Below are 25037 nucleotides of genomic sequence, written 5' to 3'. Positions count from 1 at the left end.
TGGTCTGATGCTTGGCACCACAAATGATTCCCTGAGCAGCTCTAGGAGTGATTCCTGATCACAGAGCCAGTAATAAACCTTGAGCATCAGCAGGTATGGCCCACCTCCCCCCCCAAAGAAAACCAAATGAAGGAATCGAGACTGGCTTCAATGTAGATTTCCATATACAATACTTTCAACTCTTTTTTGTTAAGTTTATCCCTAAGTAGTTAATTCTTTTTTTTAATTTTTATTTTTTGCTTTTTGGGTCACACATGGCGATGCACAGGAGTTACTCCTGGTTCATGCACTCAGGAATTACTCCTGGCGGTGCTCAGGGGACCATATGGGATGCTGGGAATCAAACCCGGGTCGGCCGCGTGCAAGGCAAACGCCCTACCTGCTGTGCTATTTATTGCTCCAGCCCCTAAGTAGTTAATTCTTTTATATGAAATTACAAATGAGATTTTAAAAATATTTTTCTTTTATTCCCTGAATGTATAATCACTGTATCACTGCATCCGTGTCATCCCATTGCTCATCAATTTGCTTGAATGGGCACTAGTAACAACTCCATTGTGAGACTTGTTACTGTTTTTTGTATATTGAATATGCCATGGGTAGCTTTCCAGGCTTTGCCATACAGGCAGAATACTCTCGGTAGTTTGCTGTGGGCCTTGCACGTGGCCGAATATATCTGTCACTCTGTCACTGTCATCCCGTTGCTCATCAATTTGCTTGAGTGGGCACCAGTAACGTCTCCACTGTGAGACTTGTTACTGGTTTTGGCATATCGAATACGCCACGGGTAGCTTGCGAGGCTCTTCCGTGGGAGCGAGATACTCTTGGTAGCTTGCCAGGCTCTCCGAGAGGGGCGGAGGAATCGAACCGGGTGGGCTATATGCAAGGCAAATGCCCCCCGCTGTGCTATCACTCCAGCTTGTCCGAATATATAATACATTTTAATATTGATTTTACAGCAAGTCACTGTATTATTTTGGTTTACTGATTTCAATAGCTATTTTTGATAAAGTATTCTATGTACAGATTTTTTATGTACAATGTCCTCTGAAAATAATTTTACTTCATTTCCAATTTGTATCCCTCTTACTCTTTTTTGCCTTGCCTAATTAAAATGGCTAATATTTATGATATTATGTTGAATTACAGTGCTGACATCAGTGAACAGCCTAATCTTATGCACAATTTTAGAAGAAAGGTGTTTAATGTTTTTACCATTGAGTATAACGTAGCAATGTGTCTGTTGCATATAGTGTTAACTATGTTGAGGCAATTTATGATAAAGTGCCAAGAACATAAAATTAAAAGGAAAGTCTCTTCAACTGGATCACTTTCTCACATTATAAACAAAGTTAACTGAAAATGGATTAGAGAATGTTAGGGTCCAGGGATATTTCAGGGGTGAAGGAAATGTCTTATATGTGCTGACCACAGTTCAATTCCCAGCACGGTCCCTTGAGAACTGACAAGATGGCTTGAGTATTCCCCAGTACTATACAACAGGGTCCAGCAGTACCACATCCTCAGACATGTAAGGTCTGGCTCAGGGGGCTGAGAATCACTGGGAAGGCAGTCTGGGCCTCCAGAACACTGCTTTGGAGATTTCCCAAATTAAAAAATAACATAAAACCATACAATACACTGAAGAAGACACAGCCCAAACACTCTATGATGTTGTCTTCCACGATGTATTAGAACAGTAAAATCCAACAAAAGGGGAAAAGTTACAAAAAATAGTGTTACATCAAAAAAAGTTAGTATTACATCAAGCAAATCTTCTGGCACAATGAAATAAAATGTCAAAGTGGAAAAAATTATCCTACCGAGTAAGGAAATATTCACATGTGACACATGTAACAGAACACACAAAACATACAAACCTGTCATAAAATGGGAAGAGTTGTACTAATAGTTAACCAAAATAAAGGAGCACACAAATGTCTGTTAACTCATTAACAAGAAAATATAACTGAAAAGAACAGTAAAATCTTACACTTAGGAAAAGTGACAACATCAAAAAGACAATAAGAACAAGAGTTGGCTAGGGATATGGAGGGAAAAACAAATAAGGAGGAAAAAGGAACCCTAATATACTGTTGGTAGGAATATAAACTGGTTCAGTCTTAAAAACTACATAAAGATTCCTTGAAACATTACAAATACATGGCTGGAGAGATAGTACAGCTGATAGGGTGTTGTAAGTTGCCTTGTAAGTGGCCAACTTGGGTTCGATCCCTAGTATCCCATATGGTTCCCTGAGCATCACCAGGAGTAATTCCTGAGTGCGGAGCCAGGAGTTACCACTGAACATCACTGGGTGTGACCCAAAAAGTAAAAAAGTGGAACATTAAAAGTATCCAGTGTGCCTCAGCGCCATCTTGCCACATTCAACAGAGAAGCAGAAGGGCGTTCTGGTGAGCAACGCGGCTGGAGAATGCTCCAGACCCGAAACTGGGCCAGCAACACCGGGGATCCGGACAGAGGAGGTGCAGCCACCACACCCTCTCCAGATGGAGCCCCGGGGACACTGAGCAGCAACTAACACGGCTCTGGGATGCGGTACTGGGACAACTCCAAACCACGGGGGGGGAGGGCACTGGAGTGGGGCGGCGCCAGCCCAGCCTCCAGGTGGCCTTGGCTGCCGGAAGTCACGCCCTCGACCCACCCTCGGCGCCATCTTGACACATTCAACAGAGAAGCAGAAGGGCGTTCTGGTGAGCAACACGGCCGGAAAATGCTCCGGACCCAAAACCGGGCCAGCAACACACGGGATCCACATGGAGAAGGTGCAGCCACCACACCCTCTCCAGATGGAGCCCCGGCGACACTGAGCAGCAACTAACACGGCTCCGGGATGCGGGACTGGGACAACTCCAAACCGCGCGACCTTTTCTAAAAACTGAAAACATACAATCTTTTAATGGAAAACTAATTATCAAATGCTTCCTTGGTAGTAGGGCTGTCTTTCTTGGGGGGAATCTCCTACAATAATAATGAGTTTTGTGTTGAAATATGGAACGTAATCAAGGTAAAGAGAAAATGAAGTGAAATTCATCAGTTATACAGTTGGGGATGGGGGGCGGGGGCGGGGGGTATACTGGGGCTTTTGGTGGTGGAATATGGGCACTGGTGGAATGAATGGGTGTTTGAATATTGTATAACTGAGACATAAACCTGAGAACTTTCTAACTTTCCACATGGTGATTCAATAAAAAATTTTTTAAACAAAGTATCCACTGTGTGATCCAGCTATTTCACTCTTAGGTATCTATACAAAGAACACAAAATCACTCATTTGAAAAGACATAATGCATACCTATGTTCATTACAGTGCTGTTAACAGCAGATAAGATATAGAAATAAACTCAGTATTCCAAAGTAAAGATGAATGAAGGAAATTTTGATATACATGCTCTATGGGATGGTAGTTATGTAAAAATTGAAATGTTAATTTTGCTACCATATGAATAAAATTGAGGAAGCCACGTTAAGCAAAATAAGTCAGAAGGCGGAAGACAAATATTGAGTACTCTCAGCCATATGTGGGATATAGAGAAAAAAAGCAACAAACAACAAAATCAAAGGAAAACCAACCCAAGGGTGCAAAGAGCTAAACTGGTTAACAGAAGGATGGACTGAAAGGTCCTGAGAATGGATTGAAGTTAAGAAATGTAAATTGAAGTTAAGAAAGGTGGAAGGAAGTTAATGATTGGTGGTGGTAATTGTTGTGATAACATATATCTTGAAGAGGCGTGAAACTGTATCCCTAAAACACATACAGTTGTATGAGCAAATGCTAACTTAATCTTTAAAAAAGGGAAATAAATGTTTTATTCATTTCCTTGATGAGAGAAAAGAAATACTCAACTTTCACTTTATATCTCACAGGATATGATTGCATAAAGCTCCCGTGATAAAGTACTTTGGCCTATTATAGTCTACACATTTCCTTCTACTGCCTAATCATTATATTAATAAACACTCATTGTCTCTTATATTCTTCCTGAAAACACCATGTAGCCACCATTCATTTACAAAGGATTGTCTTTTAGTCTATTGTTATGTAAGAAAAACAAAAGAATAAAACATACAGAAACCTAATTAGAAATGATGGTATATATTTCAAATATACAGCTTATGAATCTGGCAAACTTACCCTGAGATCCATTTTGTTCCACGGCTGTTTTTGTAAATTAACACTGTATATTTTTGATTTCCTTACAGCTCTCACATAAGCCTCATGTCCTTGCCTAAAATAAATAAGCTAAAACAAAGAAAACGGTACATCAACAGCCTATTTAAAATGTTTCTGTATCTCTACGTGTAATACTACAAACACTTTGTTTATAACAAATTACAATTTTGAAAAAAAATTGTAAAACTAATGTACTTTTCATCATCAAATATTGATTCAGTAGTTATATTTATGTAGGACTATGCTAAATACTGCAAAATATACACATGGCACACAATCCTTTTCTCCATAGTAGCTACTTCAGTCTGCAGAAGAAACAGGGACTAATAACAAATGTATAGAAAACCAGTCATTTTACTGCATTGTAATTCAAATTGTACTTGGCATTCTACATATCAACATTTTAGTAATCAGCTTACACATTTCCTATGTATTTATCTATTTAAATGTATACATGCATACATGTATACATAGCTTCAACTATATATATATATATATATATATATATATATATTTCTAAAAACAGGCTACTAAGTACAGTGATTTTCAGATAAATTGAAAGTTTTCTTTTGCAAGAAGTAATCAGAAATTCTAACATATTAGAAGAAATATGAATTCAAGCTTGGTAAGTCCTAACAGCATCCTGAGACAGCTTGAAATACTATATTAATTTATTTAAAAATGGCTCTGTCATTTTAAAGTGGAGGGCCTGGGGAAAGAGTTCAAATGAATTCCGAATTTGATCTCTGGTACCACAACGGCCCATGAAGCATCACTAGGTATGGCCATGTGGTTATGGGTTATGATAATTATGATCCATCACTGGGTGAAGCACCAACGGAATAGCTCTGATGACCCCAATACTATTGGGCCCAAGGAACACCACATAGGCTGGCCTAAAATTATATTTTAAGGCCCAAACATGGTTGGACTGAAAAATGCCATAAATAGTCCCAGTGTTCTAAGCTGCTGAGGAGGTCCCCGGAAAAAATGGAATAATAATAATTTTTAAAGTAGTGGTCGAGATAAAGAGGAAAAATTATCACAAAAATATGATGTGAGATTTTAGAAATACACTGAGATATTCTACTAGGTGACATTTGTGTAAGCAAGAATTTCTTATAGCTAAGAGGACAGGAACGAAAACAAAAATATTGAAATGTTAGTATAAAACAGAATGTTCAGGGAAAATCCAGTACTTCACTTAATCAATATTGACTACACATATCACTGTATCACTGTTATCCCGTTGCTTATCAATTTGTTCGAGCAGGCACCAGTAATGTCTCCATTGTGAGACTTGTTACTGTTTTTGGCATACCGAATATGCCACAGGTAGCTTGCCAGGCTCTGCCGTGCAGGCAAGATACTCTCAGTAGCTTGACGGGGTCTCTGAGAGGGATGGAGGAATCGAACTCAGGTGATGTATCCAATATGTACTGACTACACATATAGGCTCAAAATATTAGGTGCTGCGCTAACATCAAAGAAATTTCTTCCCTCAGGTTATGAAGAGACATCCTTCATATTAAGGCTGAAATGTTTTGCATATAATACGAGAAAAATAATTTAGATGGAAAAAAGAGGTGGGAGACAAATGAAAAGTAGAGAAAACATTCTTGAAGAAGTTGGCATTTGAGTTAAACCATGAACAACAATAACATTTTGAGAGGAAATTATGCATGGGTAGACAAAGAAGGAAAAACTTTCATACTTAAAACTGTCAATTATGAATTTTGAATTACAATAAAAATGTACATTTGGAGAGATCGTACCATGGGTGAGCTACTTCCCTTGCACACATTCAACCCAGGTATATTTCCAAGCTCACTATGTGGTCCCACAAGCCCACGAGGACTGAACTCTGGAGTGCGGAGCTAGGAGTAATCTCTTAGCACAGTACAGGGTGATCCAAAAAAAGAATAACCAGAAAGTATATATCTGCCTTTTTGTGTTATTGAAAATGTTCTTTTAATTTATTTAGTCCACTGTCTGACTCATTTTTACACCTTCTCCAGTAATTGCTTAATACATATTCATCTAGGCACATATAAATATAGAAAAATAGATGGGAAGTAATTCCATCAGGGTAAAAATATCAAGGTACTTAAAAGCAGAATATTCTCACCAAATCAAAGAGTACACAGATCAATTCAATTTTTTCTGTCAATACTTATAAGATTAATTCAGCACTACTTTTTTAAAACCTCCATAAGAGAGAAAATAAATATAGGGAATCATGGTTTTGTATAGAGCTTCAAACCAAATATCCTTTATGTTTTTTGTTACACAATATTCAGTAGAACATGTTCTACTAATGGCATCATACAAATAAACATTGCTGACAACTTCAATATCTGAAATAACAAACTTATAAAATATTTTAATAATATAAAATGACAGTCAGGAAGTAATATCTTATTCATACAGTGATCCAGTAGCTATCTGGTGTGAATTGTAACAGGTAAATCTCTAAATCTCTGGGGCAACACATCCAAAAGAACAAAAGCAACCGGTGTTGGCGCGGTTGTGGGGAAAAAGGGACTCTCTCATTCACTGCTGGTGGGAATGCCAACTGGTTCAGCCCTTGGACGCTTCTCAAAAAATTAGAAATTGCGCTTCCACTTGACTCAACAACACCACTTCTGGGTATATATCCCGGAGATGAAAAAAAAGTATAGTAGAATGACACCTTTACTTATATGTTCATTGCAGCACAGTTTACAATTGCCAGAATCTGGAAAAAACTCAAGTACCCGAGAACAGATGACTGGTTAAAGGAACTCTGGTACATCTACACAATGGAATACTATGCAGCTCTTAGAAAAGATGGAGTAATGAAATTTGCATATAGGTGGATCAACATGGAAAGTATCATGCTAAATGAAATGAGACAAAAAGAGAAGGATAGACACAGAAAGATTGCACTCATTTGTGGAATATAAAGTAACAGAATGGGAGACTAACACCCAAGAACAGTAGAAGACAAGTACCATGAGGATTACTCCACAGCTTAGAAGCTGGCCTCTCATGCTGGGGGAGAGGGCAGCTCAGATAGAGAAGGGACCACCGAGTAAAGGGTGCTAGGAGGGCCCGTTCGGGATGGGAGATGCGGGCTGAAAGTAGACTATAGAACGAACATGATGGTCACTTAATACCTGTATTGCAAACCACAACATCCAAAAGGAGAGAGAGCAAAAGGGAATGCCCTGCCACAGAGGGGATGGGGTGGGGGTGGTGGGAGGGATGCTGGGACCATTGGTGGTGGAAAATGGGCACTAGTGGAGGGATGGGTACTCAGCCATTGTATGGTGGAGGGATGGGTACTCTGCCATTGTATGAGTGAAATGCAAGCACGTTTGTAAGTCTGTAACTGTACCTCATGGTTATTTACTAATAAAAATTAAAAACAAAATCTCTGGAACAAAATATCTATGACAAACAATAACAGAAATCTTTGGGGAATTTTAAAAATTTTTCCTAATACTTTTAGAGTCACTGCAAGATTGCACTTCCTTTCTTTTACTATAACGACAATATTACCACAGTTTTAAATCAAAAACTACATGCACACATTTAATATATCAAAGTTGAAAGTTTAATCAATATATCTGACTATAGAAACCAACAGGGACTGGAGCGATAGCACAGCGCGTAGGGCATTTGCCTTGCACACAGCCGACCCGGGTTCAATTCCTCCATCCCTCTTGGAGAGCCCGGCAAGCTACTGAAAGTATCCCGCCCTTATGGCAGAGCCTGTCAAGCTACCCGTGGCATATTCGATATGCCAAAAAAAGTAACAACAAGTCTCACAACGAAGATGTTACTGGTGTCCGCTCGAGCAAATCTATGAACATAGGAAGACAGTGCTGCAGTGCAGTGCATAGAAACCAACTACTAATATATTTTAACTTGTTGGGATAATAAAAAACAAAAATTAGGCATTTTTACCAGATAGAATTATAACCAATTTTTGAATGACAAATAATAAATATGACTATACTACACAATTACAGGGCAAGTAGGAGTAAATTGTTATTTACATTATTATATTATTATTTCTCCTAATCTTGAAAAGGAGTAATTGTTATATATTACACTTTCTATTATGCAAACATGAGCTTTTGTTTGAAAAACATTATTAGACTAAATTGAAGATTCAAAATATAGTTCAATTATTCTAAATAATGGTATAAGAATAATACGTAAGTCAATCACTAAATCTCTATATTAACTGAGTATTACCTATACCAGGAAATACAAAGGATACAAGATTAAAAATATTCAATTACTGTCCACAGGAAATATCAAATTGAGCAGAGCAGTTAGGAGTTAAGATAGTTTACTTATAACTATAATAGAATTGAGAATACAAGTAGTTTAAAATTAAGTAAGAGAATGCTGCTAAGGTTCCAAAATTAAGTATTTGTGACAGGTAAAATGTACCTCATCTCCCATCTGTGGGACAAATGGGGAACGGCGTGGTATAGTATCCAAGATCCACTGAGGGGCACACCATTCTTCATTGGGCTCACCTGCCATAGAAACCAGTCCTCCTCTCTAAAATACAGTTCAAAAATATATAAACCATAAATACATGTGCAATAGCATGGCAAATATCAAGTGGAGAACATTAAAAGATATAATAAAATCTGAAATATGCACATTTAAAATAATTTACCTTATCAATAATTATATATCACTTGTGTACTAATGAAATATCAATTAAGTAACATGCTGCTTAATTTTACTGGTAGATAATAATGACATATACCATGCAAATGATATATAATACATTTTATTTTTTGTCGGTAGGATACCATGTAAATTCAAATACAAAAAAATCAATATATCTCTTGCTAATAAAAAGTAATGATCAAAAGGAAAAAATAAAATTTAGTGAAAACCAATGACAGAGAAAATTAAGTCAATAATGAAAAGTATCAGGAGTTATTTTTTGAAAGAAAAAATAAGTTTGACAAACCCTAAATAGACTCACTAGGAAAGGATGAGAAAAACACAAATAGATGACAGTGGAGAAATCACAACAGACCTGTCAGAATTTTTTTAAAATTCTGAGAGGTTACTAAGAATAACTGTAAGCGACCAAGTTCAAGAACATAAAATAAATGGACAAATTCTTAGAATCATACAATTTCCAAAGGTTCAATGAAAAGTAAACAAAAAACCTGATTAGACCAACCCTAGGTAAAGAAATGGAAAGACTAATTAAAAATATCCCCAAGAACAAAAGTCCAGGGACAGATGGACTCCCAGGTGAGTTCTACCCAAACTTTTGAGAAATTTTAGTGCCATACTCTTCAAGTTCTTCTAAAGTATTGAGGAAACAGGAATCCTTGTTAAGAGATTCTATGAAGTCAATATCATACTGATAACCCAAACATAAAGACTCCAAATCTCCTATAAATAACAAATGAATTGCAGGTTAGTTCTGCAACCAGCAAATTGGTTGCAGGATACAAAATAAATACACCCACAAAAACAAATCTGTGGTATTCTGTACTCAAATAGTGACAAAGAAGAAATGAAAAAGACTATCCCCTCCAAAACAGTGCCCCAAACATAAAAAGCTAGGAATCAACTAACCAGGAAAGTAAAAGATTTATACAGTGAAAAGTATAAATCACTGCCAAGAGAAATAAAAGAGGATATCAGTAAATTAAAAAAAAATATTCCCTTTTCATAGATTGGAAGAATCAGCATTGTTAAAATGACTGATCTACCAAAATTACTATACAGACTCAAATCAACACCTATTAATATTCTAATTTTTTGAAATACTTGGATGGAGCCATAAAATATCCCAAATAGCCAAAAAAATCTTTAAAGAAATTAATATGGGAGGCACTTAATTTTACAACTTGGAACTATATAGCAAAGCAATATTAATCAAAACTGCACAGTTCTGGAATAAAGGTGGACCAACAGAACAGAATTGAGAGCTCTGAGTTAATCCTCCAGATTTAAGTCCAGCTATTCTATGGAAAAGGAGCTAAATATATGAATTGGAGAAAATAAAATATCTTCAACATATGGTGCTGTAAAAACTGGATAGCCATGTGAAAAAATGAAGTTAGAACAATATTTCACACTATTTATAGAAGTAAACTTAAAGTGTATTAAAGATTTCAAGATTATAACAGAGTCCCTAAAATACATTAAAGAAAACATCGGCAGTATTGACAATGGGATAATCCTGGAGACTGACTACAGATGAGTCTTCACTGAGATGATTTTACTAGCGAAGACAACAAAAACAAAATAAATAAAGAAATGGGGCTACATTAAATTAAAAAGATCTTGCATCAGGCCAAAGTAATAGTCCAGTGGGTAGGGCATTTGCTTTGTATGCCGATGACCAAAATATGGAAACAACCCCAGTGCCCTAAAACAGATGACTGGTTATAGAAACTTTGGTACATCTACACAGTGGAATACTATGCAGCTGTTAGGAGAGATAAAGTCATGAAATTTGCTTATAAATGGATAAACATGGAGAGTATCATGCTAAGTGAAATGAGTCAGAAAGAGAGGAACACAGCAATGGAAAACAAATTATCTAATGCTTCCTTTCAGCAGGTCTGACTTTAGGGGAGAGACTCTCCAAACAATAATAGTGAGTTTTTGTTGAAATATTGTATGCAATCAAAGTGAAAGTAAAGTGAAATTTATTAGTTACACAGGCGGGGGGGGGGCTTGGGGGGGGGCTAGGGGCGTGGGGGGGTTTGGGGTGTGAGGGGGCGGGGTGGAGCTATACTGGGATTCTTGGTGGTGGAATATGAGCACTGGTGAAGGGATGGGTATTCGAGCATTGTATAACTGAGATTTAAACCTGAAAACTTTGTAACTTTGTAACTTTCCACAATAAAAAATTAAAAAAAAAAGAAAGAGAGGAACAGACATAGAGGGACTGCACTTATTTGTGGAGTATAAAATAACATCACATGAGACTGACACCCAAGGATAGTAGATACAAGGGCCAGGGGTATTTCCCCAAAGGTGGAAGACTGCTTCATGAGTGGAGGGGAGAGGGCATATGGAATAGAGAAGGGATCACTAAGAAAATGATGGCTGGAGGAACCAGTTGGGATGGGAGATGCATGCTGAAAGTAAATAAAGGACCAAACATGATGACCTCTCAGTGTTTGTGTTGCGAGCTATAATGCCCAAAAGTAGAGAGAGAGTATGGGGAATATTGTCTGCCAAGAGGGAGGGGGAGGGTGGGAAAGGGGGGTATACCCGGGATATTGGTGGTGGGGAATGTGCACTGGTGGAGGGATGGGTGTTTGACCATTGTGTGATTGTAAACCAAACATGAAAGCTTGTAACCATCTCACTGTGATTCAATAAAATTTAAAAAATTTAAAAATTAAAAAAAAACAAAAGGAAAAAAACCAAATATTATGCTGTTTTAATTACTACTGCTTTGTAGTACAGTTTGAGCTGGGGGAGGTCTTGCCACCCATGTTCTTTTTCCCAAGGGTTGCTTTAGTTATTCGTGGGGGTTTATTGTTCCATATGAATTTCAAGAGTCTTTTATCTATTTCTTTGAAAAATGTCATGGGTATCTATATAGGGACCACATTGAATCTGTATAAAGCTTTGGGGAGTATTGCCATTTTGACAATGTTAATCCTCCTAATCCATGAACAGGCACAAGAAAAAAATGCTCTATGTCACTAATCATCAGGAAGATGCAAATCAAAACAACAGTAAGATATCATCTTACACCATAGAGATTGGCACACATCAAAAAGAACAAAAATAACCAGTGATGGTGCAGATGTAGAGAGAAACAGACTCTCATTCATTGTTTGTGAGGATGCAAACTAGTCCAGCCTTTTTGGAAAACTACATGGGAATTCCTCAAAAAACTAGAAATTGAGCTTCCATATGACCCAGCAATACCACTTCTGAGAATATAGCCCAGGGGTGCAAAAAGAGCACAGTAGAAATGACATCTGCACTTGTATGTTCATTGCAGCACTGTTCACAATAGCCAGAATCTGGTAACAACCCATCTGCCTGATAACAGACGACTGATTAAAGAAACTGTGGTACCTCTACACAATGGAATACTATGTAGCTGTTAGGAAAGATAAATTAATGAAATTTTCTTCTAAGTGGATGGACAGGGAGAGTATCATGCTGAATGAAATAAGTGAAAGAGAGGGACAGACATAGAATAAATTCACTCATTTGTGGAATATAAAATAACATAGTATGAGACTAACATCCAAGGACAGTAGAGACAAGGATCAAGAGAATTGCTCCATGCTTGGAAGCCTGCCTCATGTGCTGGGGGAGAAGGCAGTTGGGATAGAGAAGGGACCATTAAGTCAATGATGGTTGGAGGGATCGCTTGGGATGGAACATGTGCTGAAAGTAGACAAAGGAGCAAACACGATGGCCTCTAAGTATATGTATTGCAAACTATAATGTCCAAAAATAGAGATAGAGTTAAAAGGAAAGTGCCTACCATAGAGGCAGGGATGGGTGGGGTGGGGGTGGTGGGAGGGATACTGTGGACATCCATGGCATTGGTAGTAGAAAATGTACACTGGTGGAGAGATGAGTGTTCTCATTGTATGACTGAAATTCAATCACGAATGCTTGATAACTGTATCTCACTGTATTCAATGATTAAAAAAAAAATCTCACAAGAGCAAAAGCCCTGGGCTAGATGTGCTCATTGGTGAGTTTTCTCAAACCTTTAAGGAAGACATTTGTTCCTCAAGATCTTTCAAAATATTGAAGAAACAGGAATTCTTCTAAACAGTTTTTCTGAATCCAAACAGGCAGAGATACTATAAAAAAGAAAATTTTCAACCAAAATCCCTGATGAACATTAATGCAAATATTCTCAACAAAATCTTAATGAGTCAAATCCAACAGCATATCAAAAAAATCATACATCAAGATCGAATCGCAATGATGGTTCAACATACATAATTAATGCAATAAACCACATAAATAAATGGAAAGGTGAAAATCAAATGATCACATCAATTGGTACAGAGAAAGGTTTCAACAATATCCAACATTCATTCATGATTTAAAACAAACTCTTAACAAAACAGGGGTGGAAGGAACCTTCCTCAAAATAGTTAGAGTCATCAATAACCAACCCATGACAGATCTCATTGTCAATGCTGAAAAATTGCATTTCCTCTGTGATAATGTAAGGCACTCTGTAAGTGCCTTACATTATCCACTATCTCACATTTTCCACTATCTCCACTATTGTTCTACATGAAATTAGAAGTCCTGACACTAGGAATCAAATTATCACTATTTACAGATGATATAATATCCACAGACACCATCATCTACTAAAAATCTTCTTGAAACAATAAACCAATACAACAAAGAAGATGCATATACAAAGTCATGTTCCTATACACAAATAATGAATTAGAAGAGAGAGATCAAAGACTTTACTCCATTAAAAATAGTGTCAGAAAATATCAAATACCCAGAAATCAACTAAAACAATGATGTGAAATATCTTTCAGATGAAAACTATAAAACACTTGAGAAAGAAATACAAGAACTTGGTAAGTAAAAAAAAAATTACCCAACGTTCTTAGATTGGGTGAATCAATGTTGTTAAAATGAACTGTCCTACCTAAATTACTACATATACTGAATACAATCCCAATCCAAGTCCTGATGGCATTCTTCAAGGACTTAGAATAGTCAATAATAAGGTTTATACAAAAACAAAAAAAAACCCAAATATCCAAAGCAATACTAAGAAATAAGAAACCTGGAGGTACATATTTTACTCACTTTAAAGTATATTATAAAGCTATAGAACAAAACAGCCTAGTACTGGACAAAAGATAGACTCTTTGACCAATGAGTTGTATACTGAAAGACAAATACCCATGTCTATGTTCAAGTGATGTTTGACAAAGGAGCTGCCAAGTACATAAAATGTAATAACAACAGCCTCTTAAAAATGGTGTTAGGAAAACTGGATAGTTTTAAGCTGGATTCATATTTCACACCCTACACAAATGTCAATTCAAAGTGGATTAAAGACCTTAAAATTAGAAAGACCTTATAAACGGAAACCTATAAAGTATATAGGAAAAAATATAGACAGAATATCTCTAGAACTCAAAGATATCTTCAATTATAAGATGCTGTGGCAACTGAAAAAACAAGTATAACTACATCAAATTAAAGAATTTCTGCAAGGCATAAGAAACATGGGATAAAAGTAAAAACAGCTAACTGAATTGGAGAAAATATTCACACTCAACACATCAGATATAGGGTTGAGAATCAATATATTTAAAGTAGTCACAAACATCATCAACAACAAAAATGTCCAAAATAAATGTATAAAGAAATGGGGAAAAATGAACAGGTACCTCTCTCAAGAACACAGACAGGTGGCCGGCCAATAGTATATAAAATAATGCTGATCATCATATCTTATCAGAAAATCTCAAATCAAGATGACAACATATCATCTGACACCAATAAGAATGGCACACAAAACCATAAGAAGGGGAGAGGGACAATACACGTTGGCAGGGAGATGGTGAAAAAGTAACTCTCATCCTCTGTTGGTGGAAATGTTGCCTGGTTCAAACCCTATGGAAAACAGTATGGACGTTTCTCAGAGAAGTGAAAACATAGCTAATGTATGACTCAGCATTTCACTTCTGGGTATCTTCCCTCAGGATACAAAAGTATTCATTCAAAAGGAAATAGTCACACCACTATTTATGACAGCACTCAGAACAACAGTGATGATATGGAATCAAACTACATGCCCAGCAACAGATGAATGGATAATGAAATTATGGTGTGTGTGTGCAAACACACACACACACAATGGAATACCATGCAGTTTCAAGGAATGATGAAATCATGCATTTGCTGCAACTTTGATGGAACTGGAAGATATCATATTAAATGAAATAAATCAGAAGTAGGACAAATAATGGATCATCTCACTTATATATAGTATATATAAGAATAAAAGGAAAAGGACATGCATGATATCCAAAGTTACTTTTTCATCATTTCCCTGTCAACATTGATTGCCCCTCCTTGCTTTTTATGGTTTTGTGTGCCATTCTTATTGGTATCTGACCCTTGAGCAAGAAATGAGAAAGAGGAAGAAAAAGCAGGGGTGTACTAAGAAGAGATGGATAGAAAATTGCAGGTAAGGCTCAGAGATCTCAAGCACGTTGGTAGGGTATAGAGATTAGATACAATTATGCATCTAAACTACAGAATCAACAATATTCTAAGTACGAAATCCAAACTGTAAAAATCAAACTTTAAAATATGCCTGTAAAAGAGGCAGACTCGGGGGTGGGAGGGAGTCTGGTGGTTATATTTGGTGATGGAAGTTGATACTAGTTGTGGGATTGGTGTTGCAGCATTGTACATCTGAAACTGGCTAAGAGTAACTATGTAAATCATGTTGCCTTAGTATCTAATAAAATAATTTTAAAATATTCATTCTAAACAATTTTACTTCATTTTAGATGAAAAGTTATTTTAAGAGAAAAAATAAATGTTTCCATTAAAGCATGAAAACTAACAACAAAAGTCAAAAAACAATTTTTAAAAAACCTGTAAACTTACAAACCTTCTTTTTAGTCTGTTTAGATTTCCTTTGCCGTTCCTCTAATGACTTCAAATTCTCATCCTCAGAGGTGCTGCATTTCCGTGTTGTCTGTCTGGTTTGCCGTTTTGGTGGCTGCAAATTTATTCCAGCATCTGCTGTCCAATCGGAATACTCACTTGAGGAATCACTGGAAATAAATCAAACTCATGAATACATAAGTTTAGGAAAGGAATAATTTTGGCACATAACTGAAAGAAAATAATTTTATGTGGGGTGGAGAGACAGCACAGTGGGCAAAGCCCTTGTCTTGCATGAAGCTGACTCAGGTTGATCCTCCAGCTATATGTTCCCCTGAGCCCACCAGGAGTGATTCCTGAATGTACATCTAGAAGAAACCCCGAAAACCACCAGGTGTAGCACCAAATTTTTAATGTAATTAAACATTATAAATGATATTTTAAATTTTCTTCCAGTCTAAGAAAAAATCCAATATAGAATTTTGATCACATTTATTTAGTGAAATGATTCTGGATAAAAAAATATAGATACTGCTTAGTCCTCTTTATCAGGTCTTAAAATGCACAATTCATACCCAAATCATTATTTCTTAGCTGTATACATGGTTAAATGGGTTGCTTTAGATGCACAAATAAATTTAGCCTACTAAAATGTAGAATCTTGAATTTACAAAGGGACTTATTTCACAGTTGAAGAACTGAAGTCCTCAATTACATGCCAAAAATATATTACTGGCAGAATCAGGATGAAACAAATGGTTTCTTGGCTTCTGGTTTTGTACTCTATTATAAAATACATTTTCAATTCTGGTTTTACCAAATTCCTATAAGAACACAATTTCATATTAAAATTCAAATTACTCTGACCAAATCAAGACCATTAGGAGTGATAGTACATACAGCAGGTAGGGCATTTGCCTTGTGTGGCTGACTGGGTTCGATCCCTGGCATTCCATATGGTCCCTGGAGCACCGCCAGGACTAATTCCTGAGTGCAGAGCCAGGACTTAACCCCTGAGCATTGCCAGGTGTGACTCAAAAAGAAAAAAAAATTGAAAAAAATCAAAACCATTAAAATCACCTGAAGGTGGATCTGAGTGGTACAGTGAGCAGGGCACTGCCTTTGAATGCGGCCGACCCGGGTTCAATAGCTGGCATCCCATATGATCCCCTAAGCCCTGCCGCAAGAGATATCTGAGCATAGAGCCAAGAGCAACCCCTGAGCACCACTAGGTATGGCACAAAAACAAACAAATAAAATCACCTGGAAGAACTTTCGCTTTGCCATTCCATAACAGGATCCTCCACAGAAGCATCACTTGTGCCCACTGTTTCATCCTCCTGCAATCAAAGCCAACAAATAGAATACAGTTATTAATGAATGAGTGTATTGTTAATTATCACACACTATCATCTGCTTATATTATTCTATATCTTCAAAACATCTAGGTAAAGTGGCTATAGTCATTTTACTTGAGTATATGCAACTCACAAGCGAGTCCAATAATATTTAAAAATTCTAGTTCCTTATTAATAAAATATCTTTTATTATTTCAGAAAGTAAAACAGGACTTTCAAAAATTACCAAATATGTCGTAAAAATACCTCTTAAATATAAAAATATTGCTATCAGAAGATAGCTAATTGAATTCAATCTAGTGTTCAAATCTGCCCATATACCTTAATAAATCAATAAATCTTATGATAAAATATTAAAATAATTTTACTTGTAAAGTGAAGTTTAAAAGAAAACTTAAATTGAGGTTACAAACGGAATGTAAATATTAGCAAATATCATACTTCTGAGGAGCTGTCTAAGTCATCCTGTACACCTGAATTTTGACTTGATGTTTGTGAATTATGGTCTATATTGGAGCGTGTTTGGTAAGTATGCTGGCGTTTACGCTGTGTCCTTCGTAAAGACCGCCCATAGCTAGGTTGGAGATCATTCTATGAAAGAGAAGGAAAATAGATTTTAGAAAGACAAAGATTCAATGAACACACAAAGGAATATACCTATAAATAAAATCAACTGAACTTGACTGGAATGGGATGGGATAAGTAATGGATAGGAAAAAAACCTTAATACTTAAATAATATTTAATCTACCTTCAAATACTTTTTGATTACTTTCCTATTTTGAAAACTGTGTGATCAAATTATAAACAGAGTTTAAAGTTTTGGATGTAAAATTGGTTTAGTCATAATACAATATTATTCACAACAGATATTTCAGGATGAAGCAAGGTATCTATATGATACTCATATGTAATTTTCAAGATAATATGTGCTTTTTTTAGTTCTCTACAGTAATGTATTTAATAAGCTGGTCAAAATGAAGTGTTTCTGTGGGGGAAGCCCTCTTAAGCACTGCTCAGAGGAACCAGAGGCAACAGCCAACCAGGTAGAAACAGTTCAACACTGGGGCAATATATATTGCTTGGGCCTTACAGTATAATGGATCACCAGTACCAACTCAGCAATGCTTGAAGAATTCCATGGGTACACCCTGCAGCAACTATGGGGCTCATGCACACGAAAGATTTAAATTTTAACAACCAGAATTTAAAATGAAAATAATTTTATCCTAAGTTTTATCACTAGACACTATTACTATAGTTCTATGCCAAAACTATAACAATAGTAATATGTTATCACCATCAAATAAATTTCAAATTCTTATACATTAGCATCAAGCATCAGTTCTTACTTTGTCTCCATTACTAATGTCTCCATTTTGAGACTTGTTACTGTTTTTGGCATATGCAATACACCACAGGTAGCTTGCCAGGCTCTGCCGTGTGGGCGGGATACTCTCGGTAGCTTGCCGGGCTCTCCGAGAGGGATGGAGGAATTGAACCCAGGTCGGGCGAGTGCAAGGCAAATGCCCTACCCGCTGTGCTATCGCTCCAGCCTCCACAATAAAAATAAAGGAAAAATTCAGGAGCAAATTGCTTATGGGAAGAAATAGAGGCAATAAGAGGGGCAGTATAAGTTAAAATGTTTATAGACCCAACTTCCTTGTTAATTGTCTCAGAGTAATGTTTGAAACTCAGCTTAATGGTAATAAATTAGAAATAATGAACATAAATCATTCTAAATCTCTAAGGAAAATATCTTAGAGAATATCAAATAACCTACAAAGATCTAAATTGAAATTAAAAAGTCATGCATCAGAGTGGACTAAAGATATTTGTATGATGACTTAAACTTTTAATCTATATTGAAAAAGTATTTAAAATTCATGATACATTACTTAGATTTGTTATAAATAAAAAGAATCACTCTAGACTTTCCAACTCACATCATGATACATTACTTAGATTTGTTATAAATAAAAAGAATCACTCTAGACTTTCCAACTCACATTATTCTTCAGAAGTTATTGTAAATCTAAGAACAAAATTATCGTTTCAAACTATTCACTCGACGTATTCATTAACTTGTTCAACTGCAGAGTTGTTAAGTACCAGTAAAGACCTTTTTTTTGTTTTTTTTTTGCTTTTTGGGTCACAGCTGGTGATGCATTGGGGTTACTCCTGGCTCTGCACTCAGGAATCACCCCTGGCAGTGCTCAAGGGACCATATGATGCTGGGAATCGAACCCAGGTTGGACGCGTGCAAGGCAAACGCCCTACCCACTGTACTATTGCTCCAACCCCACCAGTAAAGACCTAACCATGAACCTAATGGAGATAGCATTTTATTTTCTGGTTGGAATTTCTACCCGAAATATAAATCCTCCCAATATGTAGTTCATAGCTAGTTCCTATGACTAGATAGACCAGGACTGGGCCTACGGAAGATGGTCTTTTCTTTTTCGACACAGGGTACAGTATTTAGTTTGGTTTTGCAGACATGTTACGTCTGTTACAATTATCTATACAGTGTTAAAGCAGCCATAAATAATATATAAATAAATAATTATGGCAGTGTTTCAATGAAACTATTAATACAACCAGGCAGCACAGTAAATTTAGAACATGAGCAGTGATAGTTTGTCAACCTCTGGCCTAGGTTACCCAAACCTTTGTTTTATGTTTTGATTAGTGATCAAAAACAATTTCCACAAGAAAAAGGTATATTCAATGTTCCATACCTACGATGATCAAAATTCTTTAATTTGGGGGATCAGCCCTAACTATTTATGATTTTGACAGTAATAATATCCCTACATGTCAATTTTTAGTTAACAAAATCCTAAATTCCTTGCATGTATATACTATAAACATTTTCTAAATACGTATCACTGTATCACTGTTACTGTCAACCCATTGCTCATTGATTTGCTCGATTTGCTCCACGGGCACCAGTAACGTCTCCATTGTGAGACTTGTTACTGTTTTTGGCATACTGAATACAACATGGGTAGCTTGTCAGGCTCTGCCTTGCGGGTGGGGATACTCTCTGTAGCCTGCCGGGCTCTCCGAGAGGGGTGGAGGACTCTTAATATGTAACTACCATTATTCCCAAATCTAGTATTTACAAAAAGTATATTGCAAGAGTATTAAGTTTACTGTAAAACTAAACTTACCCTCAGGATAACATAAGATGGTTTTTTCTTCTTTTCAACTGTATAAAGACTTATTTCTATGTCACCTTTTGAAGTTCGGCATTCTTCCTGAACTCTAAGGAACACATGTGAAAGCAACAAAATAATCAAGAAAGCAAACTAAAAGCTAAAAGATCAGATAACAAAATACTTTTAATGTAAAATTTGACAGTTTAGCCATTTTTTTTTTTTTGGTTTTTGGGTCACACCTGGCGATGCACAGGGGTTACTCCTGGCTCTGCACTCAGGAATTACCCCTGGCCATGCTCAGGGGACCATATGGGATGCTGGGATTTGAACCCGGGTCGGCCGCGTGCAAGGCAAACGCCCTACCCGCTGTGCTATCTCTCCAGCCCCACAGTTTAGCCATTTTGATATACGATTCAGTGATATTAATTATGTTATAAAACTATAACTAATATTTCAAAAATGCTTTTATCATTAATCAAATAAAACTATTATGAAATAATCCCCTACTTCTTCCTCCAGTTCTTTATAATCTTCAAGGTATTATTTATCTCTGAATTTGCCTACATTCAGTACCTAATGTAAGTAAAATCATATACTATGAGTCCTTTTGTATTTGACATTTTTCATTGAACATACTTTCAACATTTATTGAGGTATCAAACTTCACTCCTTTTTTGGGCTGAATTGGACCCTAGTTTATGTATAGACTACATTTTGTTCATTCATCTGTTGCCAGATATGAGCTAACTGTGCTGTTGAACAATTGTAAATATTGCTACCATGAACATTTCTTACAGCATCTACTTGAGTCTCTGCTTTCAATTCTACCTTTTAAGATATGATACATGTGATACCCTTTCAGTAACAGTATTGTAAACTGCACTTCCTAAAAGGTAAAAAGAAAAGTGTCTGCCATCCAGGCAGGCTGGGGGCAGGAGGGAAACCTGGAACTCTGGTGGAGGGTAGTGGATAATGGTGAAGGGAAGGGTGCTTGAAAATTGTCAAACTGAAATTCAATCATGAACAACTACATAACTGCGACAACTCCCCTCTGTCGCGGAGCTGTGTACACTCCTGCACTCGGGGATTCCACGTTAAAGGATGTTGGCGAGCTCTCTGGCGGCTCTCTCTCGCTTGGTGCTCTCCAACCGCTTCCCCACCCAGGACGGCTATTGCCTTGGACAGACGAAGGAAGAGCAAGGGCCAAGCTGGTTGCTGATTAGTTGCAGTTTATTCAATCTCTCGTCTCTCCCAGCTCTCTCCAACCCTCTCTCTAACACACTCTACTATGCTCTCCGTGACTCCTTCCAGACTCCCCCATCATACTTACCCTCTCCTTTCAGCCTTCTGTCTAACTCGCAACATCTCCTCTAACTCCGTGTCTCTTCTACTCTGTTTCTGTCTCTGTCCCTCCCTCAATCTTCCTTTTCCTCCCCACAGCTGCTCTTTTTTCCCTGTCTCTCACCACACCTCTCCATCCACATCATCCCCCCACATGAAGTGCAATCAAAATGTTTTTCCAGTCTTCTGACTACCTGCAGCCCATGAGGGCAAAACAGCCCTTAAGGAGTGTTTCTTTTCTCCTTAGACCAGCAACTTAATTAGCTTCTTTAATTCTACTCGCTAATATCTACCATTCTGTATGGACAAAGTAATAGACACTTTTAGGCTTGTAGGGCGACTCTCCCGGGAACCTTTCACCACAGACTCAGAGTACAGTGCTCAGGCCAGATTAATCATTCCTAACCCCAGTAGGATCCAAATCTAGTTATTACTGTTCGAATGATGAAAGAATTTGTCCATGACCAAGCTCTTAACTTATAGTTAAGCACTATAGCACTCTGGCCAGGCCCATTTAGATGCCAGGGTAGCTCATAGCTCACTGCTTGTCCTGGGATAATCCAGTCCCTCATCGGAACCCCACTTTTGGATCTAGGAAGTAAGGGCAACTGAGGCTGAAGTCGAGAGAGCAGATGTCCAGGAGGTATATTACCTGGAGTCAATCAACTCCCAAGCCACAGGCTTGTCTTTTTAACTGTCTTCCTGTAGCCATACAAAAAGCAATTGCTCTGAAATAACTAACTATGCAAAGGACAGTAAGGAGAAGAGAAAGACAATATTTACAAGTCAGAGTCTGATCAGGAGACAAAGGTAACTGACAGGTTGGAGAGCAATCAACAATCACAAGCTCCCAGCGGCCAGGGAGGAAGGGCAAACCAACATTATCCTACATGTAACCTTGTACCTCATGATGATTCAATAAATGTTATGAATGACAAAGAAAGGAAAAAAAGAAAAATGCGTTATGGGATAAAATGTACTCAGTAGTAAAATGCATGTACAGAGTTGTTTGGAGTATTCTTTGATGACATTTTTTGTGTCTGCAAGATCTATAGCAATGTTTTCCTCTCATTTAAAAAATATTTGAAAAAAAGAATTATTCCAAACTGTTTTACATTCAGGTATTAGCATTTAGTTCATTACTTATAATGTATTAGTATTTATCCTTTTGTCTTTTTGCTGTTAAAGAAAAAAATTAAACCAAAGTAATTTTGTTCTTGCATTTTTCTGTGGTTCCTAGGAACAAACTCAAAGTTTGTTTCACACAGGCAAGACAAATGCTCTACTGATGAGTAGCAGTTCTGCCCCCAAATGAAATAATCTTGTCACACAGTGTATAATTTTACTAGGACTCATTAGAAAAATTACACAAAATGGATTATGTAATTCTATGTTCATGTCCTTTTCTTTTTGCTAAATCTTTCTGTAGTTAAAATTATAGCAAATGTGGGGCTGAAGCAATAGTACAGTGGGCAGGGTGTTTGCCATGCTCACGGCCAACCCAGTATCTGATATGGTCCCCTGAACACCTCCAAGAATAATTCCTGTATGCAGATCCAGGAGTAAACTCTGTACATCGTTGGGCATGACTCAAAAAGCAATATATATATATATATATATATATATATATATATACACACATATATATGTGTATATATATAGAGAGAGAGGAAATGTTCAGATTTACAAATAAAGTTAGGGTCTAAAATTTATCTTAATGTAATACTTTCAACCAAGAAAGTTTATATAAAAGACATTCTGAAATATACTCTCCCCATGCACTGGCATCCATAAGATATCTATTTTGCTCTTCCAAACTGTTCCAATGCCAAATAGGTAATAATCTCCTCAGAACCACTGTTGAAATTTACTTCAACACTGAGATTGTAAACTACATATGGCTTTAAGTTTTAATTAGTACTATTTACATTCATATATTCTGGAAGATAGAATATAGTTTTCATTTTCAGTATTCTCTAACTCAGAGGTTACAAAGGTTATAAAATCACTCAGTGCTCCCATATAAATCTACTTTAAGGTAACAAAAAGTCTGTCCCATTACACTAGAAACTAAAACCATACCCCTGGATCAGCCCAGCCCTTCTGACCCCCACTCTCTTCAGTGGACCAAGTATGGGTAAGACTGCTCTAACCATTTAGCACAAAGCAAAGTAAATTAAAAACATCCCCAAAATATTTCCTATAGAACAAGCAGAAAAATATCAAAGTATAGAAAAATATATAAAAATAAAGAGAAATACAGAAAAATCAATGGATAATTCAATAAGATTAAAAAATACCTGTGTTCATAGTAATAGTGTACTTTGATTCACTTACTGAAAAGTAAGCTAATTTTAATTTTCTTATGTTACCTATTTACTCACCTACTAACACCATTATTTAGTTCGTTGACAACTACTCTTCTACTCCATGCCATGAGATCTCTTTCAGTCGCCATCTGGCTCCGAGGAGCATTGTTATGCATTTGTCGGACACCTTCAATTTGACCACTACGTCGGAGCCCAATATTTGGGGAAGATATATCCAGATTTGGATTTCTCTGAGCTACAATAAGAACAAAGAAATGCATCACTTTCTCAGAAAAAAAAACACAAAACGTTTTCAGATAAAATTTCTAAATAAAACTGGAGATTCAAAGAATTCTGGCAAACAATGTCATTGATACTTTGTTCTATGCTTTATTTATTCCCTATGCTGATTAAAGTGTTATAAAATGAAGCAAACCCTAAACTGTTTAGTTTCCATAGTACTTTAAAAAGTATTTTACCGGATTTGGTGGATTAAAATGTTTATTACTACTATTTAGAAACGCTTTTTAATCTAAGTTAAATATTTAGTTGATTAAAAAGAATTCTAAATAAAATTTCAAAAATTCAAAACTAGCAAAAGTAAAATTTGGATAAGTATAAAAATTATGCTTTGAAGAATAAGCAATAAAAAGGGGGGAAATAAAATTTAAGCTTTTATTTTTAATTCTCTAGAAAGATCAATTTATTTTATTGTAACTATGAATACAGTAAAAATAAAAGCTGAAGCATTAAACTACTTTAATGAGCAATATCATAATAGCACTGTAGCACTGTCATCCCATTGTTCATTGATTTTCTCAAGTGGGCACCAGTAACGTCTTCATTGTGAGGCTTGTTACTGTTCTTGGCATATCAAATATGCCATGGGTAGCTTGCCAGGCTCTGCCATGAGGGCGGGATCCTATCGGTAGCTTGCCAGGCTCTCCGAGAGGGATGGAGGAATCGAACTCAGGTTGACTGTATGCAAGGCCGATGGCCTACCCACTGTACTATCACTCCAGTCCATTAAATATTAT

General features: G+C 36.6%; 1 protein-coding gene across 2 annotated transcripts in view; it reads right to left on the bottom strand.

Moving 5' to 3' along the window:
- BRWD3 (bromodomain and WD repeat domain containing 3) overlaps nt 1-25037 on the bottom strand; it is a 171049-nt gene that overhangs the window by 41603 nt on the left and 104409 nt on the right. For both annotated transcript variants that reach the window (XM_055120434.1, XM_055120435.1), the window contains exons 19-25: nt 24076-24256; nt 20363-20456; nt 17629-17778; nt 17093-17169; nt 15834-15999; nt 8642-8755; nt 4157-4264 (exon numbers count right to left, since the gene is read on the bottom strand). In XM_055120434.1, coding sequence (XP_054976409.1) covers nt 4157-4264; nt 8642-8755; nt 15834-15999; nt 17093-17169; nt 17629-17778; nt 20363-20456; nt 24076-24256 — 890 coding nt within the window. The remainder of the gene's footprint in view (nt 1-4156; nt 4265-8641; nt 8756-15833; nt 16000-17092; nt 17170-17628; nt 17779-20362; nt 20457-24075; nt 24257-25037) is intronic.

This window comes from Sorex araneus, chromosome X (genome assembly GCF_027595985.1).
Source record: "Sorex araneus isolate mSorAra2 chromosome X, mSorAra2.pri, whole genome shotgun sequence".
Classification (NCBI taxonomy): domain Eukaryota; kingdom Metazoa; phylum Chordata; class Mammalia; order Eulipotyphla; family Soricidae; genus Sorex; species Sorex araneus.
Note: the sequence above shows the minus strand (reverse complement) of the source record. Positions and strands in the feature narration are given on the sequence as shown.